This window comes from Trichoderma breve, chromosome 2 (assembly GCF_028502605.1).
Source record: "Trichoderma breve strain T069 chromosome 2, whole genome shotgun sequence".
In the NCBI taxonomy this organism is placed as follows: Eukaryota; Fungi; Ascomycota; class Sordariomycetes; order Hypocreales; family Hypocreaceae; genus Trichoderma; species Trichoderma breve.
The window spans coordinates 6,112,377-6,136,846 of NC_079233.1; the positions used below are offsets into that span (position 1 = coordinate 6,112,377).

The 24,470-nt window shown below is 50.3% G+C and overlaps 7 protein-coding genes across 7 annotated transcripts; 5 read left to right on the plus strand and 2 right to left on the minus strand.

Moving 5' to 3' along the window:
* Positions 1-916: 916 nt before the first annotated feature.
* On the minus strand, positions 917-2,760 carry T069G_04058 (cytochrome p450 domain-containing protein; the record flags this gene model as incomplete). The annotated part of the gene is made up of 4 exons (XM_056171268.1): positions 917-1,510; positions 1,570-2,087; positions 2,161-2,458; positions 2,566-2,760. 4 exons carry the CDS (start codon positions 2,758-2,760, stop codon positions 917-919), a joined length of 1,605 nt encoding a protein of 534 aa, XP_056032160.1.
* Positions 2,761-4,178: 1,418 nt separating this feature from the next.
* Positions 4,179-5,844, minus strand: T069G_04059 (amidohydrolase domain-containing protein; the record flags this gene model as incomplete). Its single annotated transcript, XM_056171269.1, has 9 exons — positions 4,179-4,539; positions 4,620-4,764; positions 4,837-4,900; positions 4,968-5,170; positions 5,224-5,302; positions 5,363-5,428; positions 5,485-5,511; positions 5,629-5,641; positions 5,714-5,844. 9 exons carry the CDS (start codon positions 5,842-5,844, stop codon positions 4,179-4,181), a joined length of 1,089 nt encoding a protein of 362 aa, XP_056032161.1.
* Positions 5,845-6,504: 660 nt separating this feature from the next.
* On the plus strand, positions 6,505-7,724 carry T069G_04060 (cytidine and deoxycytidylate deaminase zinc-binding region domain-containing protein; the record flags this gene model as incomplete). The annotated part of the gene is made up of 3 exons (XM_056171270.1): positions 6,505-6,526; positions 6,601-7,622; positions 7,680-7,724. 3 exons carry the CDS (start codon positions 6,505-6,507, stop codon positions 7,722-7,724), a joined length of 1,089 nt encoding a protein of 362 aa, XP_056032162.1.
* Positions 7,725-11,786: 4,062 nt separating this feature from the next.
* On the plus strand, positions 11,787-15,385 carry T069G_04061 (protein kinase domain-containing protein; the record flags this gene model as incomplete). The annotated part of the gene is made up of 6 exons (XM_056171271.1): positions 11,787-11,973; positions 12,034-13,089; positions 13,141-13,701; positions 13,975-14,258; positions 14,331-14,612; positions 14,684-15,385. 6 exons carry the CDS (start codon positions 11,787-11,789, stop codon positions 15,383-15,385), a joined length of 3,072 nt encoding a protein of 1,023 aa, XP_056032163.1.
* Positions 15,386-16,577: 1,192 nt separating this feature from the next.
* On the plus strand, positions 16,578-18,081 carry T069G_04062 (FAD dependent oxidoreductase domain-containing protein; the record flags this gene model as incomplete). Its single annotated transcript, XM_056171272.1, has 2 exons — positions 16,578-16,829; positions 16,927-18,081. 2 exons carry the CDS (start codon positions 16,578-16,580, stop codon positions 18,079-18,081), a joined length of 1,407 nt encoding a protein of 468 aa, XP_056032164.1.
* A 1,086-nt stretch (positions 18,082-19,167) lies between these two features.
* On the plus strand, positions 19,168-20,630 carry T069G_04063 (glycosyl hydrolase family 76 domain-containing protein; the record flags this gene model as incomplete). The annotated part of the gene is made up of 3 exons (XM_056171273.1): positions 19,168-19,240; positions 19,302-19,406; positions 19,480-20,630. The coding sequence occupies 3 exons, from the start codon at positions 19,168-19,170 to the stop codon at positions 20,628-20,630; spliced, it is 1,329 nt and encodes a 442-aa protein (XP_056032165.1).
* A 1,337-nt stretch (positions 20,631-21,967) lies between these two features.
* On the plus strand, positions 21,968-23,999 carry T069G_04064 (MYND finger domain-containing protein; the record flags this gene model as incomplete). The annotated part of the gene is made up of 7 exons (XM_056171274.1): positions 21,968-22,066; positions 22,126-22,387; positions 22,452-23,028; positions 23,084-23,345; positions 23,417-23,729; positions 23,801-23,828; positions 23,894-23,999. 7 exons carry the CDS (start codon positions 21,968-21,970, stop codon positions 23,997-23,999), a joined length of 1,647 nt encoding a protein of 548 aa, XP_056032166.1.
* Positions 24,000-24,470: the final 471 nt, after the last annotated feature.

Sequence of the window (24,470 nt, forward strand, 5' to 3'; positions counted from 1 at the left end):
ATTTGCCCATTTACACTGGGCTAACCCATACACACATATGCACGCAATTCATCGGATCCTGGCCCCCAGAAAGGACGAGATTTGACGTGGAAAATCGGGGGGTCCATACCTTTGATTTCCTCTTGCGGCAAGGCTCGCAGGCTAACAGCGTGCGGCCCGAGCTGCGTCTTGGCTGTGGTTGGCGGCTCGAAGACATCCGGAGGTGCTTGGATCGTGGAGAAGGGCGAAAATGGACGAATGGAGACACTGACAGGCGGGGAGGAGACAAAATAACCAGTTTGTGAGATAGAACGCCAGGGGATGAAGAGAGAGAGAAAGGATGATGATTAATTATCAAACTAGTTTCCGTACTACTACAGTAACTACTAAAGTTGAGGCGTATGCTTCATTTAGGGTGCCGTTGGTTTCAAGGACCGGTTTGCTTGCTAGAGTTCTTGCTTTGCCCCTTATTAGAGTTGCATTCTCAACTCTCGGTACGCTGCTGACGCGGAGACAGGCCAATTGGAGAAAGGCGGAGGCCGTAAAAGGCGCGTTTAGCCCCATAGCGGGAGAGGCTAGACGCGGCGCTGACCAACTGTTTTGAGTCTTTCTAGTTTGGTTTGGTGATGGTGTCAACTGAGTTGACGAAGGGTTGTTAACCGAGTTGGCAAAGGGTTGTCAACTTTGAATGCTTGTGAGTTGCGTTTGCATAACAGAATACGAGGTTCCACAACTCCAGTGTTGTGGCAGCCTCTCATGGCATTCAGAATGGGTCTATAAAACTCCCGGTGTCTTCTTAGGGCGTTTTACGATATCGGTATGACTTAATACCATGTAGCCTGACGATCATGGATAATTTAGTCTCTACTCAGCATGCCGCTACCAACTCCAAAACAAGAATTCTATTTATACTATATACAGGTAACGATCATTATCCTTATAGCCTCTGCACTCGAACATGTAATCCCCCTTTTGGCTTCAGTGTCAAAGTTGGATGCTCAAACCCTACATCCACATCAACAGCCTCTAGCGAAAAGTTGCTCATCATCTCCACCAGCACCGTCTTAATCTCCAGCAGCGCAAGTGCTCTACCAGGACACGTTCTCGGGCCATTAATAAACGACTCACTGGCAAATGGATTGGCCGCCGCTCCCGTCGTCGAGTCCCATCGATCCGGGTTGAAAACATCGACATCTGCACCCCAGATAGCTGGGTTGAGGTGAACCATGGCGGGAATCGTCGTGACGGTCGTGCCCTTGGGGATCAAAGTGCCTGCAATCACGACGTCTTCACCGGCTTCCCATGGCGCCATGAGGCTTGGTGACCAGACACGCAGGCTTTCGTTAATGATATTGTTGAGGTACGGGAGGCTGTCGATGGTTGCGGCATCCAGGTCGGGCTGTTTCTGCTGGGCAGATAGGATTTCTTCGCGCAGTCGTTGCTGCATCTCCGGGTATTTGATAAGCGCGTACACGGTCCAAGTGAGGGCGCCAGCTGTAGTTTCATGGCCAGCAGAAACGCCTTGGATAATCTAGATTGGACGAGTCAGTGCCGGAATTGGCCATCACATCGACGGGGGAAAACGCTTACAAGGTCTACCAACATCTGGTCAGAGACACCTTTTTTCTCAGCCAGATTCGCCTCAATCAGCTTAGTCAAAAAGTCCTTGGTATCAGCCTTTTCATCGCTTTGGCCGCTCTTCTTATCTTGCTGAACCTGCTGCACACGCTCTTCAACCAGCTCAGTGAGCATCCCCCTCAGAGCATTATTGGCCCGGATAAAGGCTCGATTCGCTTCGATCGGGAGCCACCGCAGCGGAATAAATGGGTTTAGGAACGTGATGAGCTTTCCCAGCAGCGGCGGGACGAGAACGGCTCTGTAGCACTCCTCGAAGCTAAGGGGTGATGAACTAGATCGAAACTCGGTGATGTCTCTGCTAAGGAGGGCGGTGCTGATGACTTTGAAGGCTGTTCGGTTCATTAGGGCTTCGACTTCAACTACTCCGTTTTTGTCTTCTCCAATCGCCGTATCGAACTCAACAGACAGCTCTCTCGCCTTGTCCTTGAATATGGGAAGCATTTTTCGCACGCTCGGCTTGGAAAGGGGTCCTATCACAAGCTCCCTATCAGCATCAACTCAATTGCAGAGTTTCTAGACTCTTTTCAAAATGGGACGACTCACCAGCCGTGATTCTTCGTAGCTGCCTATGCTGGTCGCCCACGCTGAACAAGATGCCAATTCCCACAATCTCTCCCACCAGTTTCACGAAGAAGCTGGGCTTGACAAACGAGTACGCCTTTGTCTGGAGAACTTCGCGAGCTGCTTCCAAGCTGTTCACCAAGAGGACCTCCGAGTTGCCAAAGCTGAGATGACGGATAAAGTGTGCATCGGGCCATTTGCGCACCCACTCGAGATATAAATCGTTGGGACCGGCCGCTTTGAGCAGGTGAATGCCCTGTCCGACGAGGAACTGGTTATCCTACATTGACATCAACAACAATTAGCTCTTTTTTCTTCTTTTTATTTTTCTCTTGCGCTTGTGTTTTGCGATGATCCCTCATCACAATCATGCAGAGCTTGCCATACCTTTGGTCCGGGCAAGTGTCGCAATTTAGAGATATAGAATGGATATATCAACGCCTTTCCGAGTTTCAACACAACTGTTCCCACAACATACACCAAAAGGCCAAATGTTGCTGCCAGAGGAACTGTCGCGTCTGTCTGTCGCAACACTAACACGACGCTAGCTAATGAAACCAGAGCCACACTGAGCGACTCCATCGTTGCTCGTTGCTCGTTACAAAACCGGTGTAGAACAGCGACACGAGCGAATATCCAACAGCACCGAACAACAAAAAGGCTTTCCCCCTCGACACAAATTGCATCACAAGGAGGGGAGCTACCAAGATCATCTATATATATATATTGACCTTTAGATTAACCTGTCAATCAATCCCGCTCAGCTCTCCACTCCCCGCTCTCTTCTCCGTGACTCGCCGTTGGACATTTCGTTCAGCTCAACTGAGTCGGTTCAACTAATGCAACGCTTGTCGCTGGTGCTTATGATATCAAACTTATATAAAACAACGGACATGAATAACTCGAAATGACCAGTCACGGCTCTTTGCTTTTTAATGGTGTGTTTGCACGAACTGCTTCTGGGGAGTGGAGACCGGAAATAGGTCCATTGGCAGGGGTCTTTTGCCTCTCTTTCGCTGGCAATTTTTCGCGGGCTCGTGATGAAGGACTAAGCAAAGCTGCGCCCGCTCTAATCATATTAATGCGAGCGGTAGCCTTATGGGTGGGCTCGATAAGGGCGCCTGTGTGGATTGAAATTTGGGGGCTTTGGCAATGAATGGGATATGATTGACCGTTGGGCCTGGGCCAAGGTACGAAGTTGCGAAGAGTGGAGGAATTCATTTTTCCACGAAAGACTAGTAGAGGGCATCGTTCGGAGTTGTCAGTGGAGCTTGAATCCGAATAGCGTGATAATAGCCTACCGGCCGGTTATCCGTATTGACCTCATACGAGCAATTCTTCGCCCCCATGGAGGAGAAGACTGCATTGTTAGTCTGCATAATCGAAACCAGATTGCGTATGCAAATCGATTAAGCAAAACACACTCCGTTGTATGACGGAACCCATTTGCAGATAATTTGTCTCGTTGCGGATTCAACATACGGATGCTCCAGCCCCAGGGTTTGCTGTTGTAGTTTACACACATTGGACAGACATGTTCCATTCATCCGTGGATACATCCGCGGAGAAATGGTCGAGTCAATTTATGCTCGTTTCACCTTGCTGAGCTGTTGTAAAATAAAACAAATCGTGGCAGTGAGCGAGTGAACTATCGCAGCTACCAATATGTTACCTTTATTGGTACTATGCCTCTCTTGAATTATCTGGGTTATATGTTCCATAGACATTCGGAATTGAGCATGACGTTATCACATCTTCTATTTACCCTCGAACGTCGCCCAATGTCCCCCATCCTTGCACAAATATACATATCCATCACGCCACTCCGGAACATGAGCCGTCTCGGATCTAACCGCCGTCAAGAGTTTAATCCCTAGTTCCCGTAATGCCATGTATTTCGGACTCAGACCGTTCCGAGACGGCCGAGTTTCAAGCACCTCATTCGCATAAAGCGAAAACGCCCCCCTATCCATACAACAAAGTCAAATCTGCTAAATATTTCATGCCGCCTTCACCCATGTCAGGCTGAAGACTTCAGTGCCTGCTCTCGAGATGCCAACTTCCACAGCTCCGCTCTCACTCTTGACGCTAGTTCGTATCTTCTCTCCCTTCCTCTCCAAGACAATCTTGTTCCCAGAGGTTTCGGACAGCTTGTAGAAGCGTCTTCCGAACTTGCTGAGGAATCCCTCGAGCTTCTCCTGAGTGACATCCTCTTCGCTAATGACGCCGCGCTCGATACCTTCTTCCAGCGCCAGGAGCACGAGCTGGGCTACGTATGGCTGCGTAAAGACACCAGCCGGCGCCTTGCCCTCGGCAGCCGTAGTCTTGGAAGTAAGCGGATGGGGGGCGCTGTCACTTCCACTATGAAGTTGCACGTTAGTCAAATCACACAATGGTGATGAATAGACATAAGGTAACGCAAATGCGGCGGAATAACTTACAAGAAGAATTTGGGGTTGCCGCTGACGACAGCCTTTAGCAGAGCATCCCTGTCAGTGGGTTTCTTGGGGATAGGCTTGCAGAATGCAAAAGGGTCGCAGCAGGCATCAGCTTCTGTCAGGTAAAGGTGATGGGCCGTAATGGTCGCTGAGTTGTAAATGCAATCAGCAAGAATCTTTGGGAAAGGGGGCCAAATGGTTTCCAGGGGTCAAGGAATACCTCCAACGTTAGGTCCGCAGGCCTTGACTGCTTCCACTGCCGCAGCCGTAGTGCAGTGCTCCAGCTGTGAGGTTTTACAACTATTAGCATCTTGCCAAGATGATAAGGACTTCGAGTGGAGTTATGCATACCACAATACGCAGGTTCGGAAATCTCTCGTGGAGCTTCTTGAGAGTGGGAAGGAAAGCCTCTTCTAGCGTTGTGCCTTCTGGAGCAAAGGCTTCGAGGACCTCTCCATGTAGGTTGAGCACGATATCATGCTTCTCCATGCTAGCAAAAGTGTCATAGAATGCCTCGATGTTGGCCACCCCATGCTCAGAGTTTGTGGTCGCTCCTGGGTTGAATTAGTGCTTTGCATCTTGAGTCGTAACAACACAAATCACTTACCCTGAGGATATAGCTTGACACCAGAGACTCCTGCCTCTGCTGCCTTTTCTATGGTTTCTGGTGTAACTGATGGGTGAAGCTAGATCCGTCTTAGGTGTTTGTCTACATATATACGCTTGGATATGTAGACCCAACTTACGTAGAGGGACATGAGGAAATGGACATTGGGCGCGGCAGCACGGAGCTTGCCTTGGTATTCAAGAACCTCGATGAGAATTAGCCATATGTAAAGGTGGTTGCAAGCCATGCATGGCAACATACTTGGTCCACGGTTGTCAAAGGGGGCACCTATAAATCTGTCAGCCCATGTAATGAAATGATACGCCATGAGTGAGAGAATTCCGTCGAGAAGCATATGAGCCAATGTTGTATTAAAATCAAAGCTACTGCAATCATATCACATACAAGATTTGGCATGCTATATATATCCCATGTCAGCTACGCCTAAAGACCCTCATTTTCAGGTTAATCACAGGGAGAATCAACATACACAAAGGCCGTATCAACTCCTCCTTGCTCAACCGTCGGCACCACGACGTCCATCATCTCGCCCTGGCGCAAATGGACGTGCATGTCCGCCGCAGCCGGCAGCTCCAGCTTCTGAATTGTCTTGAGTTGCATTTTTTCTCGTTTTTATGGTGATTCTTATTAAGCAGAAAGAACTGTGTTGAATCAGGTATGTTTAAAGAGGTGCAATGACGATGACTTGCGTCTAAGCACCCCGCCACCAGGAAAGAGTTTTACGACCGACTGTGGCATAGGTACGTGCAACTTCTGCTGTAGTGGCCATAGGATTTATAAAGCCTTTGACATTAGCTCCATTTCGATCATCGAGCGCCCTTATAGCTCAGGGGTAGAGCGTTGCACTCGTAATGCAAAGGTCCATAGTTCAAATCTGTGTGGGGGCAGTTCTTTTTTTGCATTTTTTTCCTTCCATCTAAGCATGTAAAATGATGGATATGAGACAGGTTGGTTCTCTATGGCCATCTGTTATATGTTTCGTGTTGTAAACCGTCGTTAAATTCGTGTTGATATCTGTGTTTATTGGTACCATGTAATGCTGCTAGTAATTCTGATTTTTTGCGGATGGAGCTCTCAGCAGCTTTTGGAGCAGCTACTGGAAGGTCCATTGATCCATTGAATGCTTCCTCCACATCGCCCCACTTACCAATGCCGCGCCTTGATTGATGCCCAGACGCGATCTGAAATTCTTTTGTGGAGGGACTTGATGCTGCTGAATCTGCGCCTGAAGCTCAAAGGAAATCACAAGTAGAAGCCAAGATGCTCGTCGGAATATGTGGCAGTACGTTATCCGCATGTGCACAGTGTTTCGTACAGGGCTTCAAACGAGATATAGCGGGCTAACCTGACATGCAGGCATCTGCTCGGGCAAGAAGACTGTGGCCCAGTATCTGGTTGAGCATCACGGCTTCAAGCACCTCTACCTGCAACCCCCTGCGTCGGTCTCAGACCAGGACGCTACGGACAAGACATCTTCGTCCCCTGACAGCGGCAGTGCGGCCTTTGCTGGGGTAACCGCCGCGGTTAATGGTACCAAGCCATGGCCTGAGACCTCCTCGTCTTATGTCTTTGCTACGGCTGAGGACTTGTTGGATTTTGTAACTCGACGATGGCGCAGCCGCTTTGTGACGACGGACATCCCCACGGAGAAGGTGCTTGACGTCTTCATCCGACGGCCATTCTTCTTGCTCATCTCCATCGACGCTCCGCTCACCGTGCGTTGGCGTCGTTTCCAGCAGCGCTCTAAGAACCCGGATCAATCTACCATCTCCCTTGAGGAGTTTGTCACCCAAAATGACTTGCATTTGTACGATCCTCACACCGGCCTGCAGCCGCTCATATCGCGGGCCACCGTTAGACTACTCAATACCTCATCCTCGCTAGCTCATCTCTATGCGACTCTGGGGAAACTCGATATTCCCAATCCCGACCGTATGAGGCCGGGCTGGGATACGTACTTTATGGCACTGGCATCTCTGGCCGCACAGCGGTCGAATTGCATGAAACGCCGTGTAGGCTGCGTCCTAGTCGGGCGAGAACGGCGAGTCATCAGCACAGGCTACAACGGCACCCCCCGCGGCTTGCGAAACTGCGCAGAGGGTGGCTGTCCTCGATGTAACGAGGGGAGCAGCTCTGGGGTCGGACTGGCCACGTGTTTGTGCATACACGCCGAGGAGAATGCGCTTCTAGAGGCCGGGAGGGAGCGTATCCGGGAGGGCTCCGTGCTGTACTGCGATACGTGTCCGTGCTTGACATGCAGCATCAAGATCTGCCAGGTCGGCATCGCAGAGGTGGTTTACGCCCATGGATACAGCATGGATACTGAGACGGCGGAGGTGTTTAGACAGGCGGGCGTCAAGCTACGTCAATTCATTCCGGTGAGTGAGCAGATGATATACCCGTATGCTAGTAGCAATTGCTGATACAAGGAACAGCCTCCGAACGGCCTGATTCACCTAGAGAAGATGGAACTGTATTGATTTGCACATATACAGCGCGACATATGGGACATGAAAGCGTTCTCACGTAGACTAGCAAACGACTTTGATTATGGCAGACAGCAGCTGTGCATACCTCCCATTAGGTACTCTAGTATTTATGACGTACATGTTCTTCAGTCAATCTCCAAACTTCATCATGACGTGCAGATGCCCTTGTCCAGATTCCGGGTTTTAATCGGTAGATCGATGTAATTTAATCGGCGGTTTGATCGCCAGAACACGTTTCGGATCGATGGACCAGCTGCAGAACACTGATGAACACGGGAAGTGGCTACAAGCATCCAGCATCCCAGACTCTTGGATGCACGTCCATTATGGGGTAGGAGAGCGTCATATTTCTTAGGACATATGAGTCAGCCTTGGTTAGAGATTGTAACCTACAGTAAGAGAACTGTTTCATTTTTCTTGCAGTTACTGGCATTCTCATGGCACCTCAAGATATGAATCATCGAGTTCATGGTTTCATATGGGCTGCGACAAGCTGAAGACGCTCGTCATCCAAGAGCAGCCGCTCCACTAGTATGATGCAATGTCCAGAGTCTAGTCTTGGAATTCAATCAACGAGATTATAATGATCCATAGAACTCATTTCGGTTTTCTAAATAAAATCTGGCGCTGACTTGAAAAAGGTTCGATATTCATTTTCCTCGATCATTGTAGGGTAGACTTCAAACTTGCAACCAATGCCCGTTGCCCGGTACCTGCAGGTGGCTCCACAAAATGCTCCAGAGCTTGAGCCAGTAAACCCAAACCCCACGATCGTCTGATGTCTCTCATTATCAGGAGCCAAAGTGTACATTAAAAACATCAAAAGATATACATGAATGTGCATTATGTAAGGCAGGAAAGCTAAGTTTCTGTTCAATCAAGCTCCGTTGGACTTTTTCTTGGTAGTTCTGGACCAAGCCGAGTGTTTGTGATATCAAGGTCTGCCCTGCAGCTTCGATGTGTGCAAGACCTTGTCTGGCAAGTACAAGACTGCGCTCCCGCAACTCGATGCAACGAGCCTACTCTGCTGGTATGAGCACAGCCCGGATACATTCAAAGTTCCCACATCTGGCAAGGGAGAGACCGGTTGTCATGGACTAGCTACTCCAGTTACTCCACTCGCTGGTCACGCATCTGGAGGCTATCTCGGTGCCTTGCTACAGTACGAAGCACATCTTTTGGTTGCCTAAAGATGTGATGACGGCAATAGACACCAAAGCACGGAACACCACATGCAGCTGCCTAAGAAAGTTATTAGTAAATGAATATGAGAACATTCCAGGCCATGACTCGCAGGCCGTGACCAAAGAAGCTGAGCAGAGGTATTGGGGAAAGCAGGCTGAGGATGGAGGTGCGCTGCTTGAGATGTCGGCGGTACGGGTCCGGAATGGCGAGCCGGGAAGCGAAATGACCATGAAAGCTAAAAAAAAAGGGGGGAGGCCTAATCCTTCACAGAGCTGACAGTCCGGAGGAATACAGGTTCAAAGGGATGTGACTGTGTAAATGGGCTAGAGCAATGCCACCGCTTTAGCTTCCTCTATGGCGGAGGGAAGACCAAAAAAAATAGGGGCAGCTTTTGGATTTGAGCGTAGTATGGAGCACATTTGAACAAGGTTTACCCAGGTTCAAAAATGGGTGGCTGTTTTGACCATCTAAACGCGTCGTGACAAGATATCAAAACAGTGGCGACAAAACTCCAAGGCTGTAAACAATGGCCTTGTTTGTTTTGATCGATGAGCGAGTCATCACCCACCGCACCGGCAATGACGCCTACCTAGTCAATTGAAAAAAACTGGGAAGAGAGGTTGGGTTGAAGAGAGACATGAGTTAAAAATGGCGACCTTGTCACATATACTCGTACGAGTAGTCGGCGCTGTCTCTGACATGGCGGCTGAGCGGGCGGCATCTCTCAGACCATTGACCATTCATTCTTGACACTTTTGGCCTCGATGAGCTTGTCTGAGGTGCATTGACGCGTGCTACCCGCATGCTGCATGAACCCTGACGTCTGGGGAACAAGTGGCGAAGGCGAGGGAAAGAAAAAAGCTAAACCATGAAACCCGAAACATGCAGGGAGAAACATACGGTTGGGTCAATCTTTGCCACTGCTCGTCCGATCCATGTCAACTTGATCATCGATGTCATCGCCCGGTTCGGTGTTGGCGTAGGAAGAGGCGCCAATGCTCCTCACAAGGCCAAGGCGCCGTTCCTGGACCCGTCAGCGAGACCCGTGCCCCTCCTGGGTTGGGTTTGGAGCCTCAGAATGTCGTAAGTTGCACTGTAGGAATCGATGCGCTGCGTTGTGGTTTGTCCATATGGTAGAGTTCCAGTTTCCCTCTCACAGTTGACATCATGGTGGCAATGTTAAATCCTGTACTATTCTTGGTAAACTGTCGTCCAAACCTGCTTGTGACCAGGCTGTGCAAAAGATTGATAAGAGCCCGTGGGTGATGATGGGCAGGCTGAGAAATGCAATGTCTTGCCCGTTGGTTCGCTGTAATGGACTGAGGTATATCGAACACGCCATCAGAGCAATAATGTGGCACGGCTGAATACTTTCTGGAATCAAGCGCAATACATACAGTATGCCATTTTGCCGTAATAATAGCAGTAGCAGAATAGAGAGAATACTTTTCAATAATCATGAAAACCATACAACATTGTTATCTCTTGAACGAGAAAACTCTCCGCATCGATAGCAAGGATGGTCGCAGGGCCTTGTGGCGCACCGAGCTACCGAGCTAAAATTCTGCCGGGCGGACACAGGGGTCGTTGCCAAATGGGTTCCACTTTAGCTGGTTGAAGACGCGTTCCCGCGTGCTGCGCTAGGCTCTGTTTGGTAAGATGATAAACAATGCAGCATCTCAGTCGCGCCTTCTGCTCCCACACCACAGTACACCGCAGAAGGTACCACCGAGCCGTTACTTGTGATTGTCAAATTGAGCTTACTGCACATGTACTCGTACTCGTACTCCCGACTCCCTTTGCACGCTCGCCTCCAACACCTTTGCATACCATCCGGCGTTTGACCTGGATTTTCACTCCCTCCCTGCGTGTGCCTTTTGTTTTACTCTGTCTCTCAATTGAGTCACAGCCGTGGCCGAGCCCGACGCTGCTCTCAAGGGAAACTGCGGCTGCGCTGCCAAAGTCAATTTCGAAACCTTAGCCGAGTCACTTATCCACGATACGAAGCCGGCGACGACGACAGCAACGAGCGGCGACTGAACAAGGGGCGGTGCTTGAAAGGCATCCGGGGAGACATATTGGACCTGCGAATATTGGCTCTACGATCCTCCCAGCCCGACTATCGACGCAAGTGCATCTGCCATCAATATCTACATATTCCATCTTCACAGGCGGGCGATATCTGCGAGAGTGCGCCGGGCACATACGCATCGTGAGCACCTATTTCACTCTCTCTGCCTTTCCTTCTATACTCTGTCCGCCCACGCCATGCTGTGATTGCCTCTGGTCAGCAAGTTACTTGTTCTGAGTTGTCGACTTGGCTTCATTGGGCCTTCTTGACTCTCGGCCCCGCCTGCTTGCCGCCCATCTCAGCATGCGGACTGGATAAGACGTTCTTTTGGTATTCTTCGCTGCGACCCGCTCGGGCTTCTTCACGGCTTGTCTCTCTTTTTTCTTATCAAGCATAACCCTCCCGGACGTTTTCCATCCGTGGGCTGTTTCTCTATACTACAACCTCTTGTTACGTTGCACACATCGCCCACCATCTCGACTGCATTTCGTTTCCCAAGCATCTCAGACTTCGATTCCTCGACAGACCGATTTACTCTTTGTGCGTTTGTGTATTTTATTTCTCGGTGTGATGCACGGATTTTCCTGGTCATCTTAGAGACCGCCAACCAAGGAGATATCTACAGCGCACTTCATATTTAATCAAACCTTTGCGAGGAGACTAACTGATCCGAAGCTGCGCACGTCTTCAGCACCATCGACATTCCCTAACCTGGTGGTTTTTGGTCCGAGGCTTTCTCATAACATTTAGCAAGAAAACTTCTGAGCATTGTTTTGCACTGCCTTCATTCCAGTGCCATGTCCTTTTCCAACGGTGGCGGTGGCACCTTGGCTTTGCCCTCGCCCACTCACGTTCATCATATGGACCCAGCCTCTGTTCGCAACCTTCGACGGTCAATGTCACGATCCCCCACCAAGCTTTTCACACGAGCAAGAACAAACTCTCAAGGTTCAAACAACACGCGACATGGTTCACTGTCTCCGAGTCGACGGCCTGTTACAACACCCCTCCAACAACGCCCAGTGCTGAATCCCCCTTCGTCAGCTCCGCCAGCTGTCGACTCGTCGTTCCTCGCCAGCGCCCCGCACCTATCGCCTGTGCAGACACCCCTTCGGCCAGGCGTTAAGCTCTCGCTCCGATCCGCCAAAAGCACAAAAACGGCGCCTGCTTCGCGCATCACCCGAACACGAGCGTCCCCAAAGAGCCCGTTGAAACGCGCCTTGAGCGCCACTCCCGACTCTGGAAACTCTACTTCCTCACGCTCGCCGCCATCTTCTCCTAGACCTAGATTTGCAGGACAGGAAAACAACAATAACAACAACATCAACATCAACAATACACCCAGCCGCTCTACACTGCGCAAAATCTTCGACAGATCGACTCGGCAAAGTGTGCAATTTGATCTTACGGAAGCCTCTCAATTCTCATTTCTAAAAGCGTTGGATTCAACGAGCGACTCTCCCATGATTCCGACAACAGGTGCTTTGAAGCGCAGCGACGCAACGATGAACTTGGATCAGTCAACCAAAGGCAGCCCCGTGGCCAAGCGACGACACTTGCATGGCATTACGAGCTCTGCGCAGACGGATGATCTCAACATATTTGGCTCAAGCGCATCGCCGCCTGGAGCCTTTGATATACATGAAGATTCATTTCCTGAGTACGAGCTGTCGGGCATGGCGGGACCTGCCTTTCACCGTGATCACCTAGCATCTCCTTCTCCCGCATCAAACATTCCGAAACGATCTTCATCTCTCCGGAGATCAACGCTGCAGCAGCGCTACGGCGAAAAGACTTCTTGGGGGAAGCAGTCTGGTGAGCGACAGCTTTCGCAGCCTGGCAGTGAATTTTCAACGCCTGTTAGACGCCGGCCGCGACTTTCTACTGACTCTTTTGTGCCCCCAACAGCGGCTCGCGAGAATCCCTTTGCGCCCAGCGCGACTGTCTCCAAAGCTGAAAGCAAAGATCACCAGCCCCACCCGCTTTCCAAGACCCTGACCACTTCCACATCTGGCAACAGTTTGACTGAAGAGCAATCACTCTATGCGCCTGCAAAGGTCGCCCACAAACCGCATCCCTTTTCAAGGTCTCTCCCCCCTGGTGCTACTCGCCCCGCTGCTCGATCTTTCAACGAGCACAGGGCCTCAATAGGAACGCCAAACCAATCTCACCAGCTCTGGATCGGCGCATTCAGCTCCACTGGCCTTATTTCCAAAGTGAACCGAAATCCTGAGGAGGAGGCCGACAAGAAAATGGCGCCGCCTGATACGCCGTGCAAAAAACACACCAACCCGTTCGCGACCTTTCCGCCGCCCTCTAGTTCTGGAAAGAAGAGAGCAAGCTATCGCAAATCGTTTGGCGGTGTCCCCTCTACCCCGTTTAACCCTGTCCTGGGTCGTGCCCCTGATACCGTTGGCAACCCTTCAAAAGGCCTGTCAATCTTCCAACGCGGTGGTGCTCTGGCCGCCCGCCGTGGAAGCATCCTTAGCGTCGATGGTGACGACCGGAAACTGTTTGGTGATGGTGCCGACCTTGCAACCTCGACCGAAGGCGATGCCTCTCCCACTCCCACTCCCACCAAAAACCTTCTAACGCCAAGCTTCAGTGGTCTGAGCAGCCTTAGTGAAAGTTCTCAGGAAAGCCCAAGTGCCAACCGATCGTTTTTGTCCTCAACAGTCAAGGCAACACCCCCACGACCACGAGATCTCAGCTGTAAGTCGATCCCAGAAGAGTCCGCCAGTCCAAGGGACCAAGTCGAAGGAGCACAGTTGCTAGCCAGTCGATCTACCCCTATGGACAGCGAAGAAGCTTCATCCGACCCTCTTTCCTTATCTTCTTTTGGACGGGCAAGGTCCCAGAGGGGGCTCAGTGCGCCCCCGCCGCTCAATCCTGAGCCTCCAGTTTCGACGACACAGCAGCCTAGTCGCGGATCCTTGAAGTCATCCAGAACCAGAGTATGTACTAAGATGATGTGTGTTGACACAGCGAGCCCTGCCGATGGACGACGCACTCCTCAGACCCCCCTGGAAACCTTTCTGCCAATAGATGCCAGCCGCTTATCCATCTCCCGAGCTGGGGACGGACGGAGAGAAACCAGCATGCCACCACCGGTCACACCAACCACGAGCCGAGACTTCCGATCGTCTATGAGCATCTTCGTCACGCCAGTCAACGGTCGTACCAGTAACGTGGATGTCGATGCCAGCCTGCACTCCAAGTTTGACAAGGTTGAGCAGATTGGCAAGGGCGAGTTTTCTACCGTATACAGGGTAACCAAGCAGGATCACCACAATGACTTTTCTGTATCTTCTTCATTCACCCCGATTGACAGCCACACCAAGAATTCCGTCAAGAGCCAAGTCTTTGCCGTCAAAAAGAGCAAACATCCGTACCATGGCCCCAAAGACAGGGACGTAAAGCTGCGCGAAGCTCGCATTCTACAGGCTTTATCACATGCTGAACATGTTGTGCAATATATCGACGATTGGGAGCATAACTTTCACCTTTACATCCAGACAGAGTTTTGCGAAGAGGGAACCCTGGATAAATTTTTGGCCAACATCGGACAAGTTGGTCGTTTGGATGATTTCCGCATCTACAAGATCTTGCAGGATCTTTGCTTGGTAAGTTGACGTAATCCCCTAATCGTGCTCGCTCTAATCTTCCAATCGCTGACATTTTCCTTTCTTTGCAGGGATTGAAAGAGATTCACGAAGCCGGATTTATGCATCTAGATATGAAACCGGCAAATATTCTCATTACCTTTGAGGGAGTCCTCAAGATTGGCGACTTTGGATTGGCCCAGGCTGTTTCTGAAGACGTCCGGGTAGATATTGAAGGAGATCGCGAGTACATGGCCCCGGAAATGTTGGAAGGCAAAGCCGATCAGTCTGCCGATATCTTTTCCCTTGGTCTCATGACTTTGGAAACGGCGGCCAATGTGATGCTTCCCGACAACGGGCCTACATGGGTTGCTCTCAGATCTGGCGATCTCTCTGAAGTACCCAGCCTCACTTGGACGCCATCGAGCGATGTCCAGCGGGATGCTCTTGGTAACCCTGCCGACTCTGCGTCGAGCGATGATGTCCACACTGAGAGAACACGGAGCTCTGGCAACCTGTTTGGCTCTTTTAAGCGATCGGAACTTCAGCAGCCTCCCGACTTTATGGTTGAGGCCTTCCACCCCAGCTCCCTTGATTCCATTGTTCGGTGGATGACACAGCAGGAGCCTGAAGAACGGCCACGCATCGAAGAAGTCTTGGCATTGGAAGGTATGCAGTGGGTGGCAGAGCACCGCAATGCGCCCGCCATTGTCTACGAGGGAAACTGGGGCCCCTCGGAGCTGTTTCCCGTCTCCATCGTCCACGACAGCGACCTCGAAATGACAGATGCCTGAAGTTTTCTTTTCTTATTCTTTGCTGAATAAGATTTGACCACGCTCTGTACTTTTTTCTTTCTTTGTTTACAGCGGATTGCTTCAAAAAAACAATGAGGCTGGATATATCCAAGGAACATAAGATGCGTATGATGAGCATTTCAGCTACTTTTGCCTTGTACCGAGATATGTGCGAGTGGATACGACGGGCCGACGTTTGAATTTATCAAAGCTTCTGGCTCTGCATATAGCGATTTTTTTTTCTCTCTCTTTTGTTTTACGGGCACTCGCCCTTGACGCCCTGATGGATTACGAAATAACCTCGACCTGCCTTTTCATATACCTGGAAAGGTATTTACGACTTGAACGGGCAAAACGAATTTCTACTTGTACGCCAATCGAAGGAATCCTCCCTCAGATTTCTTCTCTCCACCAAACCTCGGATCCTTCGATTAGCTTACGCAGGCGGCAGGCGGAGGCCGCGTCTCGTTGGACGAGATTGCGTGTACCAACTATACTTGAGATCGAATAGACATGTCAATGACGCGTGGCTAGAACTGGAACGGCTTTGGAAGCAAACCCACCTTGGTTGGAGGTGAGGGCCATAGAGAGCTGTTCTGTATAGAACCAGGAAGAAGTTGCTTGCTTTTTTCCTTTTTGTAATTGATGTACGAATAAATATTAGCAGACCAGGGAGATGCAAAGGGAATGGACAGCTGGATTTGCGGCGTTGGGGTTTGGAATTGGGAAGGATCTTGAGGGCGATTCCCCTGGAGTTGGTAGGGAGGTTAGTCTGTCTCTCATGATGCTTACGACGACATGCAATGAATACGAAATGATATCCCTAAAGACTGGTAATTTTGGCCTGTGATTCTGTGCATTTTATTGATATATGATTTGATGGCGATGCTCTCTGTATAGATGAGTATTAATTGTTGTTACTTGAACTATTACACGTATTCTACAAGGTTTTATTGTTGACCCCCGGACCCCGCATTAGCGCGTCGTAATGCCGTTGCGAATAACGGAGCGGGAAGCCGAGTGTAAGCAACCAACTGTGAGTCTTCATATTCACGTGGAAATGCAGATGTGAGTGTCTGGTTATCTAGTTACTCGCATTTTCCACACAATATTTAAACTGTACCTTTTGTTCACTCTTTCACATCTTTCATCTTTATCCAAATACCAGCCATAGATTACATATACGGCAGCCATGGTGACCGCTACTCTGCAAGACGGGCAATCCGGGTTGCCGAGCCCACGAAGCACCAAGTCGTTTTGGCATCGCGATCCGTCATATGTGCTTCTGGGCCGTCGATCAACGCCAGAGCTGCCTGCGACGGCAGATGTCGTCATTGTTGGCAGCGGTATAACGGGGGCTTTTGCTGCGCGGGAGCTTGTTGCCGGGGGGAGGTCGGTGTTGATGCTGGAGGCGAGGGAGGCTTGCTGGGGGGCTACAGGAAGGGTGAGTTTTACGAGGATTTACGTTGCATGCGGTGAACTCGGTGAATTCGAGCCGCTTCTAGGATGTTTGCTGATGCTGATTTGCCATGGGGGTTTAGAATGGAGGCCATTGCCAGCCCATGATTTACGGTAGGGAGCCACACATTGCGCGGTTTGAGCTTGAGACGTATCGCTTCTTGGAGGACATTGTCACAAAGTTCAATGTGCCGTGTGATTGGAGGAGGGTTGGTGGTGTTCATGCTTTGCCCACGGATGAATTCGTCGAGCTCGTGGCCAAGAGGATTGACAACATTAACAAGCATCATCCTGATTTGGCTGGCAAAGCGGAGTTGTTTACGAAGCCTGAGGACCTTGCAGCGCTGAGAGTGCCCAATGCTCGAGGAGCGGTGCTGCAGCCGTATGCTGCAAAGTGCTGGCCGTATAAACTAGTTGCTTGGATTCTGGAGGCATTGTTCACGCAGCAGTCGACCGAGGTGTTTAATCTACAGACTACGACGCCGGTGACGCATGTACAGAAGGCAGAGGGGCTGGACTCGTGGGTGGTCCACACGCCAAGGGGACAGGTTGTGGCAAAGGAGGTGCTTCTCGCGACGAATGGGTATACGTCTCACCTGCTGCCCAAGATGACGGGGCTGATTGTTCCCGTCAGGGGGCAGGTTTCCGCGCTGGAGCCGCCGGATAGGAACGTTATGCTGGAGCATAGTCACGTCTGGCTTGCGGAGGATAGCGACAATTATTTGATTGAGAGGGACGATCCGCTGGAGATGATTATTGTAGGGGGTGAGAGGTTGAGTGTTCCTGACGGAGGGGAAGGAGTGTGGAAGGACGATGAGATTGACGATGAGGTGGCGGCGCGGCTACGACGGTCACTTCGCCCAGCATTGAAGTTGCGGCCAGAGGGCGAGAAGGAGGAGGAAGAGCTGAGGGCACGGTATCAGTGGACGGGCATCATGGGGTATTCCGCAGACGGTAGTCCCTTTGTCGGGGACGTCCCCGAGGAGCTTGGTGGTGGAGCTAGGCTGTGGGTTTGCGCTGGGTATACCGGCCACGGCATGCCCGTGGCGGCGAGATGCGCCGTTGCCGTCTCGCAGATGATTCTGGGACGGCAGGGAGAGGTTGGGAGCGTGGAGGTGCCCAAGGAATGGGAGGTGACGGCGGATAGGGCAGAGAGGGCCAGGGGGAGGGAGTTGGCGAAGAGTTCGATGGAGGAGTTTATGATGGAGATGAGAGCGTTGGTTGAGAAGGGGTTGTGAGGGGATTCTGAGCTGGTGCTTGTGTGCTTTGTTGCTTTCATGATAGAGTTGTGACTTATACGAGAACGTTATGAATGTGTTGCTTTCGATGTTGCTTTGAATACCGAATCATCTCCAACCATGCGAATAGGCTATCTAGGTATATCTTCCTAGACGGGTAAGATTGTACCGGCATGTCCCGAGGAACACGAGAAAGTCCCACCCTGTCTCTGGCCAATAAGCGTCTTTCTTTCCAAGGACGTTGTTGTTGCTTCGCTTGACAGCTCAGTGATTGATGGGAAATGCGGCCGCTTCGTATTCACAAATGGACGAATGACACCCCGACTATCTCGACGCACATCGTATTCCCCTTTGGCACTAAAGAGACACGGACCTAAGTCACATCCGTATATTTCTCAAAGAAGCTATCCTGTCTCAAAGAGGCAATCGCCGAAGTCGATTTTTAACCCCCCCTGTTATGGTTAACGGAAAAGAAAAAAGAATCCGGGGGAAACAATGAATTTGGTTTTGAATCTGGGCAAATAGACGAGTGCGAAAGGGGTTTGGAAATTTCTCTTTCGGCTTCTGTAGCCGGGTTGGCGTCGTGGACTTGACTCAAGGGGGAATGGCGCTGGATCCTCTTTTTGACTCGGGGGATTTTTTTTTTCTTTTCCTTCTTCTCTAGACTTGGCTTGGACTGGATTTGATGCTAATAATGGACGAACGGGTTTTGAGGGCAAATTGATTTATTTGGGCGAAGCTGACAAACTGCTGTCGTGCCGTTTTGAGACAGCGGAGCCAGGGGAAGCGGCAAAATAGGTAGCGTTGACTGTATAAGATGAGCTGGTTGGTCCACTCGTGTTCCAATTGCGTGAAGACTTGACTGACTCTTGTTTTTCTTATTCTCGTGAGCCGCGAATCATAAAGCAGCTGTCCTTCGTTGATCTGTGCCGGCAATCCTTCGTTTTCCGTTGGCTGTATCTTTTTTTGCTGTGTCGCGTCTGCGGATTGAAATCGTCCTTCGTTTTTTGTCACTCGCTAAGTTGAACGAGGTGCTTTGTGGTGAAACCGATCGTCAAAGTCATTTGATACAACAACGCCGTAAACATGAAGTCTGCTTTGGCTCTTGCGTTGCTTGGTGCCTCTGCTGGCGCCATCAAGGTCGACTTTACTAGTGATGGTGCGCCAGATTCTTGGATGCTTGAATGATTCTCTTCGTGATTTGCTAATGCGGCAGACAGCCTCGATCAAAGATGGCGCGAGCACCATTGCGTATGGGCTCATGAAGTATTACAATGGCAACGAGACGGGCCAGATTCCGGGCAACCTCCCCCAGCCATACTTCTGTCCGACTCCCCCCCTCTTGATTCATCCGTCTGGGTGAAAGAGTTATGATGAACAAGAACTGACTTGAAGCAGGGTGGGAAACGGGCGCCTTGTTCACGGCCTTGATCGACTACTGGGCCACGACGGGCGACGACTCGTACAACTCGTTGACCTCCCAGGGCCTGCTGCAACAGGTCGGCGACAACAACAACTTCATGCCGGCGAACCAGACCAAGACCGAGGGCAACGATGACCAGGGCATCTGGGCTCTGGCCGCCATCGCCGCGGCTGAGAGCGGATTCCCGAGCCCGTCCAAGGATGAGCCTCAGTGGCAGGACCTCGCTGTGAATGCCTTCAATGACCTTGTGCAGCGATGGGACACCAAGAACTGCGACGGCGGTCTTCGGTGGCAGATCTTCACCTTCAACGCCGGCTATGACTTCAAGAACTCGGCTTCCAACGGCGTCTTCTTTGATCTCGCCGCCAGGCTGTATCTGCAGACCAAGAATACCACGTACTCGGACTGGGCCACCAAGATCTTCAGCTGGGAGCAGGACGCCGGCCTCATCACCGACACTAACCAGGTCCTCGAGGGCGTCAACACCGCAAACTGCAAGAACATCGACAAGACCCAGACCAGCCTGAGCGCGAGTCTCTTCCTGCACGGCAGTGCTGTCCTGTACAACGCCACGACATCTACCCAGTGGAAGACGCGCGTCGACGGCCTGCTCAAGGGCGTGCAGGAGGCTTTTGTCAGCAACGGCATCTTCGTCGAGGTTTCGTGCGAGACGGTAAAGACGTGCAGCACCGATTTGCAGGCTTTCAAGGGCTTCCTTATTCGGTCGCTCGGGGAGACGGCTCAGCTGGCTCCTTACACCGGTGCCACCATCCAGCCGATTCTCCTCACGAACGCAAAGGCCGCGGCCAAGGCCTGCTCGGGATCGCCATCCAAGGGCTTTGCCGGCCAGGCGGGAACTGCGTGCGGATTCTCGTGGGCTGGGAGCAACAGCACCTTTGACGGACTGACGGGAGTTGGCGAGCAGATGAATGCTCTGTCTGCTGTTGTCTCGACTTTGACGCTGAATGCTAAGGGCCAGAGCAACGGAACGAGCCCTGACAAGCCTAGTGGAACTTCACCATCTAGCCCGGCTACTACGACGCCCAAGGGTGCTGGAAACAGAGTTGCTGCGGATGGCATGGCGGCTTTGGTTGTTTTGGGTGGGATTCTGTATGGGTTGTTGTAAGTTTTGGTGAAGATGGGTTGCAACGGCTTGGACAGGATGAGGTGGGATGATGGATGGAAGTCGGTTTATATTCTATATATACATGCACCATGTATTTAGTTACCATGTTTTTGGTTCTTTTTTAGAGATTGATGTGTTTGATGAAGATCTATGAATAATGTCTTGTTAAAGAGCGAATGCTTCGGATATTCAAAGCTTGCTTCTCTCCAATCCAACTGAGCCTCCAGTCCTAGCAACCATATTTCGTTGCCAACTCGGGTGGAGCATGATAAAAGAACCAAATACCCATGTTTGTCATCTGAAATAGGGAGCAGTTATTCAGCCTCCCAAATTTGTTATCCAGCATCCCACGTCCTATATGGAAGCTATACGTACTAGGTAATAATGCCAGATGCTAAAGGAAGATAGTAATAGTAGTAGATACTGGAAGAATATATGTATAATAGCAGATACTAGAGGAGAGTAGCGATAGTAGCAGAAAGTAGTGATACCTGTAGTAGAAAATACATATAGTGATAGTAGCAAATAGGTCCTTGAATTCCATGCAAACGCTGGAGTGTTGAATAACGAATTTGGGGTGCTGAATAACATTTCCCCTGAAATACCATCTGCAGCCATTCTTCTACTTTTGGCCGTTTACAGCTAGTATATTCCGTTGTGTGTCTACACTGGAGTGATTTTCTATCCCGCAGCTAGTGTACTTGTGGCAGCAAAAGCAGGAGGCAATACTGGACAACGGACTGATGACGGAGTATCTATAAATTACACGTCAGTAATGGGCCGTGACATATAAATTCGGTGCCCTGTATCAAGATGGTTCACTTCCGAGCTCATGTGGATCGAGGCAAATCCACTGGTGTATGTAGGGCTCACATAGTTACCATTGAATAGACTCATTGATGTCCTATGCCGCATTGACAATATCAACCCTTTTCACTTGAACTGTTTGAGTTCTTTGATCGGAAACCTGCGTCAACATGTGGATACCGGACTTGAGTGAATGAGCCCGGAGGAAATATTCCGTACCTGCCTGAGCAAACGAAGGCAGCTGGCAAGAGTGAATCATTATCGCTGGGCTATCACTATCTCAGTCGACTGGCTGCCAGGTGGTTAGGCAGTCACTTCCCCCATCTTCACCTTCCCCCTCTTTATCTTTCTCTTCTTCACATCTCTCCCCTTTCCACGTTCCGCCTCCTTGAAGCCACTGGTGCTGAGTTTCAGCATCAGTATCAGGAGCATCATTCTCTCCTGTTGTATTTATTTGGGTTAGCAAATCACCTTCAAAGGCCTACAGTCATCTGAATCTCAACTTGAGTCGATTCAAGAACAAGGCCAACATGGCAACTCCACAGTTTGTATGCGCAAACTGGAGCGCCGACAACACTGGCTGCAAGAAATTCGGCAAGTACACTTGCAAAGGCTGTCATCTCGTCGTGGTAAGTAAATAATTCACTGACCTGGCATGGGTCTCTTCTGAGCCAACGTTTGATTCTAGTACTGTGGTTCGGACTGCCAAAAATCCCACTGGGCCCTGCACAAAATAGACTGCAAATCGCCTCTGGGCAATGAAACCTGGCGTCCTAGCTGGGCTCTGGAGAACCGAAAGCCAGCTTTTTTGGAGACTGGCAATAGAAATATCATACCCTCGTTTGCCGACGAGAAGCGTCTTTGGGGAAATATTCCCGCCATCGACGTGCTTAAGCTTGAGTCAAACGAAGGTGTTGATTATGGAAAGCAGATAGACCTCTTATTTGCCGGTATGTTCCCAGCCCAATCTTGTCACGCTGTGCCGCCAAACTGATCAATCTTGCTGTGGTGTAGTTTCTGGGGATCTTCGAAATGTTGTCAAGACCATTGCTCAGATCCCTGCTAGCTACAACAAGCTCATCGTAGTTATCATCAACGACGATGATCTTGATGTGATGGCACGCAACGTCATCATACTCCTTATTGCCCTCGTGTCTGACAACATCGATGAGGCGGTGGACTGCATAATCCACGTCTGGTACTCGGCTCTCATCCGCAAGTCTGATCTCGACATGATTCAGCAAAAGATCTTGCCTCTTGTCCAAGGCATTATTGAAAAGGTCAAGGACAAAGATTCTCATAGCCTCTTGGGGAAGACATGGAGATTCGGAAAACGGTCCCTGAGGCTTGTGCTGCAAAAGTCACAATGGGCTCGCCTTTTGACCTACATGAAGACTCCAGAAGGCCTAACAGCAGAACGAGCAAGCCGTATTCGCACGGCTGTTACCCTTGCCGAATCTAAGAAGGATTCCCTGGATCGACATCTGACTTTTCAGTCGCCTGCCCGCCGAATTGCGAAGCATCGATTTCGGCAAGACGGACTCCTTTTGCCATTCGGGGCTCCGCGCCATGAGTTCCAGGAGCCGAATCCGTGAGTAATAGACGTTGCCAATCGGTTTGAGAACTATATATCTAATAAAAAATAGGACACTATTCCACGTTACTGATTCCTGGCCGATGAATGAGTGCGCCGATCCTCTCCACGGATGGTCCTTGAAGGACGTCGAAGACAGCTCAAGCGGGCCTGCGACTGCTGATATCTACGGCAAACTCTTCAACCACATTCGCACCACACTCCGAGCCTTTCTGATCCGTCTTTCAGACTCGCAAATGGCTTTTCGACTGTTCTGTATGGGGTTTGGTGAGATTTACACCATTCTTGAGTGCAATACATTCAATCGAATCGAGGTAAGCAGGCGTTTGAAGCTCGGCTATGTCCAGATTTTCTCACAGTTTGGATGCTAATCGGTGTCACCTAGGTCTCCAATGTGGCAGACAATCTCCTTGCTGGAATACACCACACAGCTTCAGCGATGGGTCCCTTACTTCAGTGCCCTCGAGCCAACCCGCATGCGACTCTCATCACTCTGTTCAGGAACGCCATTACAGAGACTATGACTATGCAGGACCGAATGATGGACATGTACACACGCCGCCCGGAGACGAAGCTCATACGTGAATATATCTCGCACATAGGAGCAAAATCTTTTCATCATCCCCTGCTTGATCACAGACCACTCATGTGGACGTACGCTCAGGCAAACGTTGCGGCCTATGATCCCATTTTGATCGGTAAGCACATTCTTGACAAATTGATTCCCCTCGCAACGCCCGCATCACTTGGCTTCTAACATGTCCCTTAGGTTCATGGAGAACTTCCGGTTCTCGCAGGTAGATAAGCTCTTTGGGCTGGTGATGAAAGAAAAGCACACCGTGATCGAGAAATGGCCTTTCAGGTTGAAGCTCCGATACGACCAACCAGGAACCCTGGAGGAGCTAATCAGTCTCAATAACGAAATCGTGTTCGCAAAGGAGCGCTACGTGGAGTGGCGCAGACGTTAGATGTGAGTCAAGATGGAGCGACAGAGAATATGTGTCGCGAGTGGTCTATGCGACTTCTTTCCAAAGCACTCACACCCAACGATCAGCCCTTCACAACTGTATGAACATGTGGATTTGAGTGGACAAACAAAGGGGTTTTCGGTAATAATTTGCTAGGAGTTCAAGGTTTTCATATTTCGGACATCTCATCTCATCACATGGATAAGCATGGCCATGCCAACACTGCATAACTGCAGCAAGCATCCAAGAGATCGATACTACTAGATAGGTAGATTGCAACATGGTACTATATTATGGAGAAACTCTGTAAAAAATGCTATTTTCAATACGAGGCAGTGAAAGGAGGGCTTCCTCAAACTCCAATCAGATTATTGACTTTTGACTACCTAATATCCTATTCTATTTTGTATAGACCGATCCGTTACATTCAGCTGCATAGAATACTTTCTATGCCACGGCAGCGATTCCATC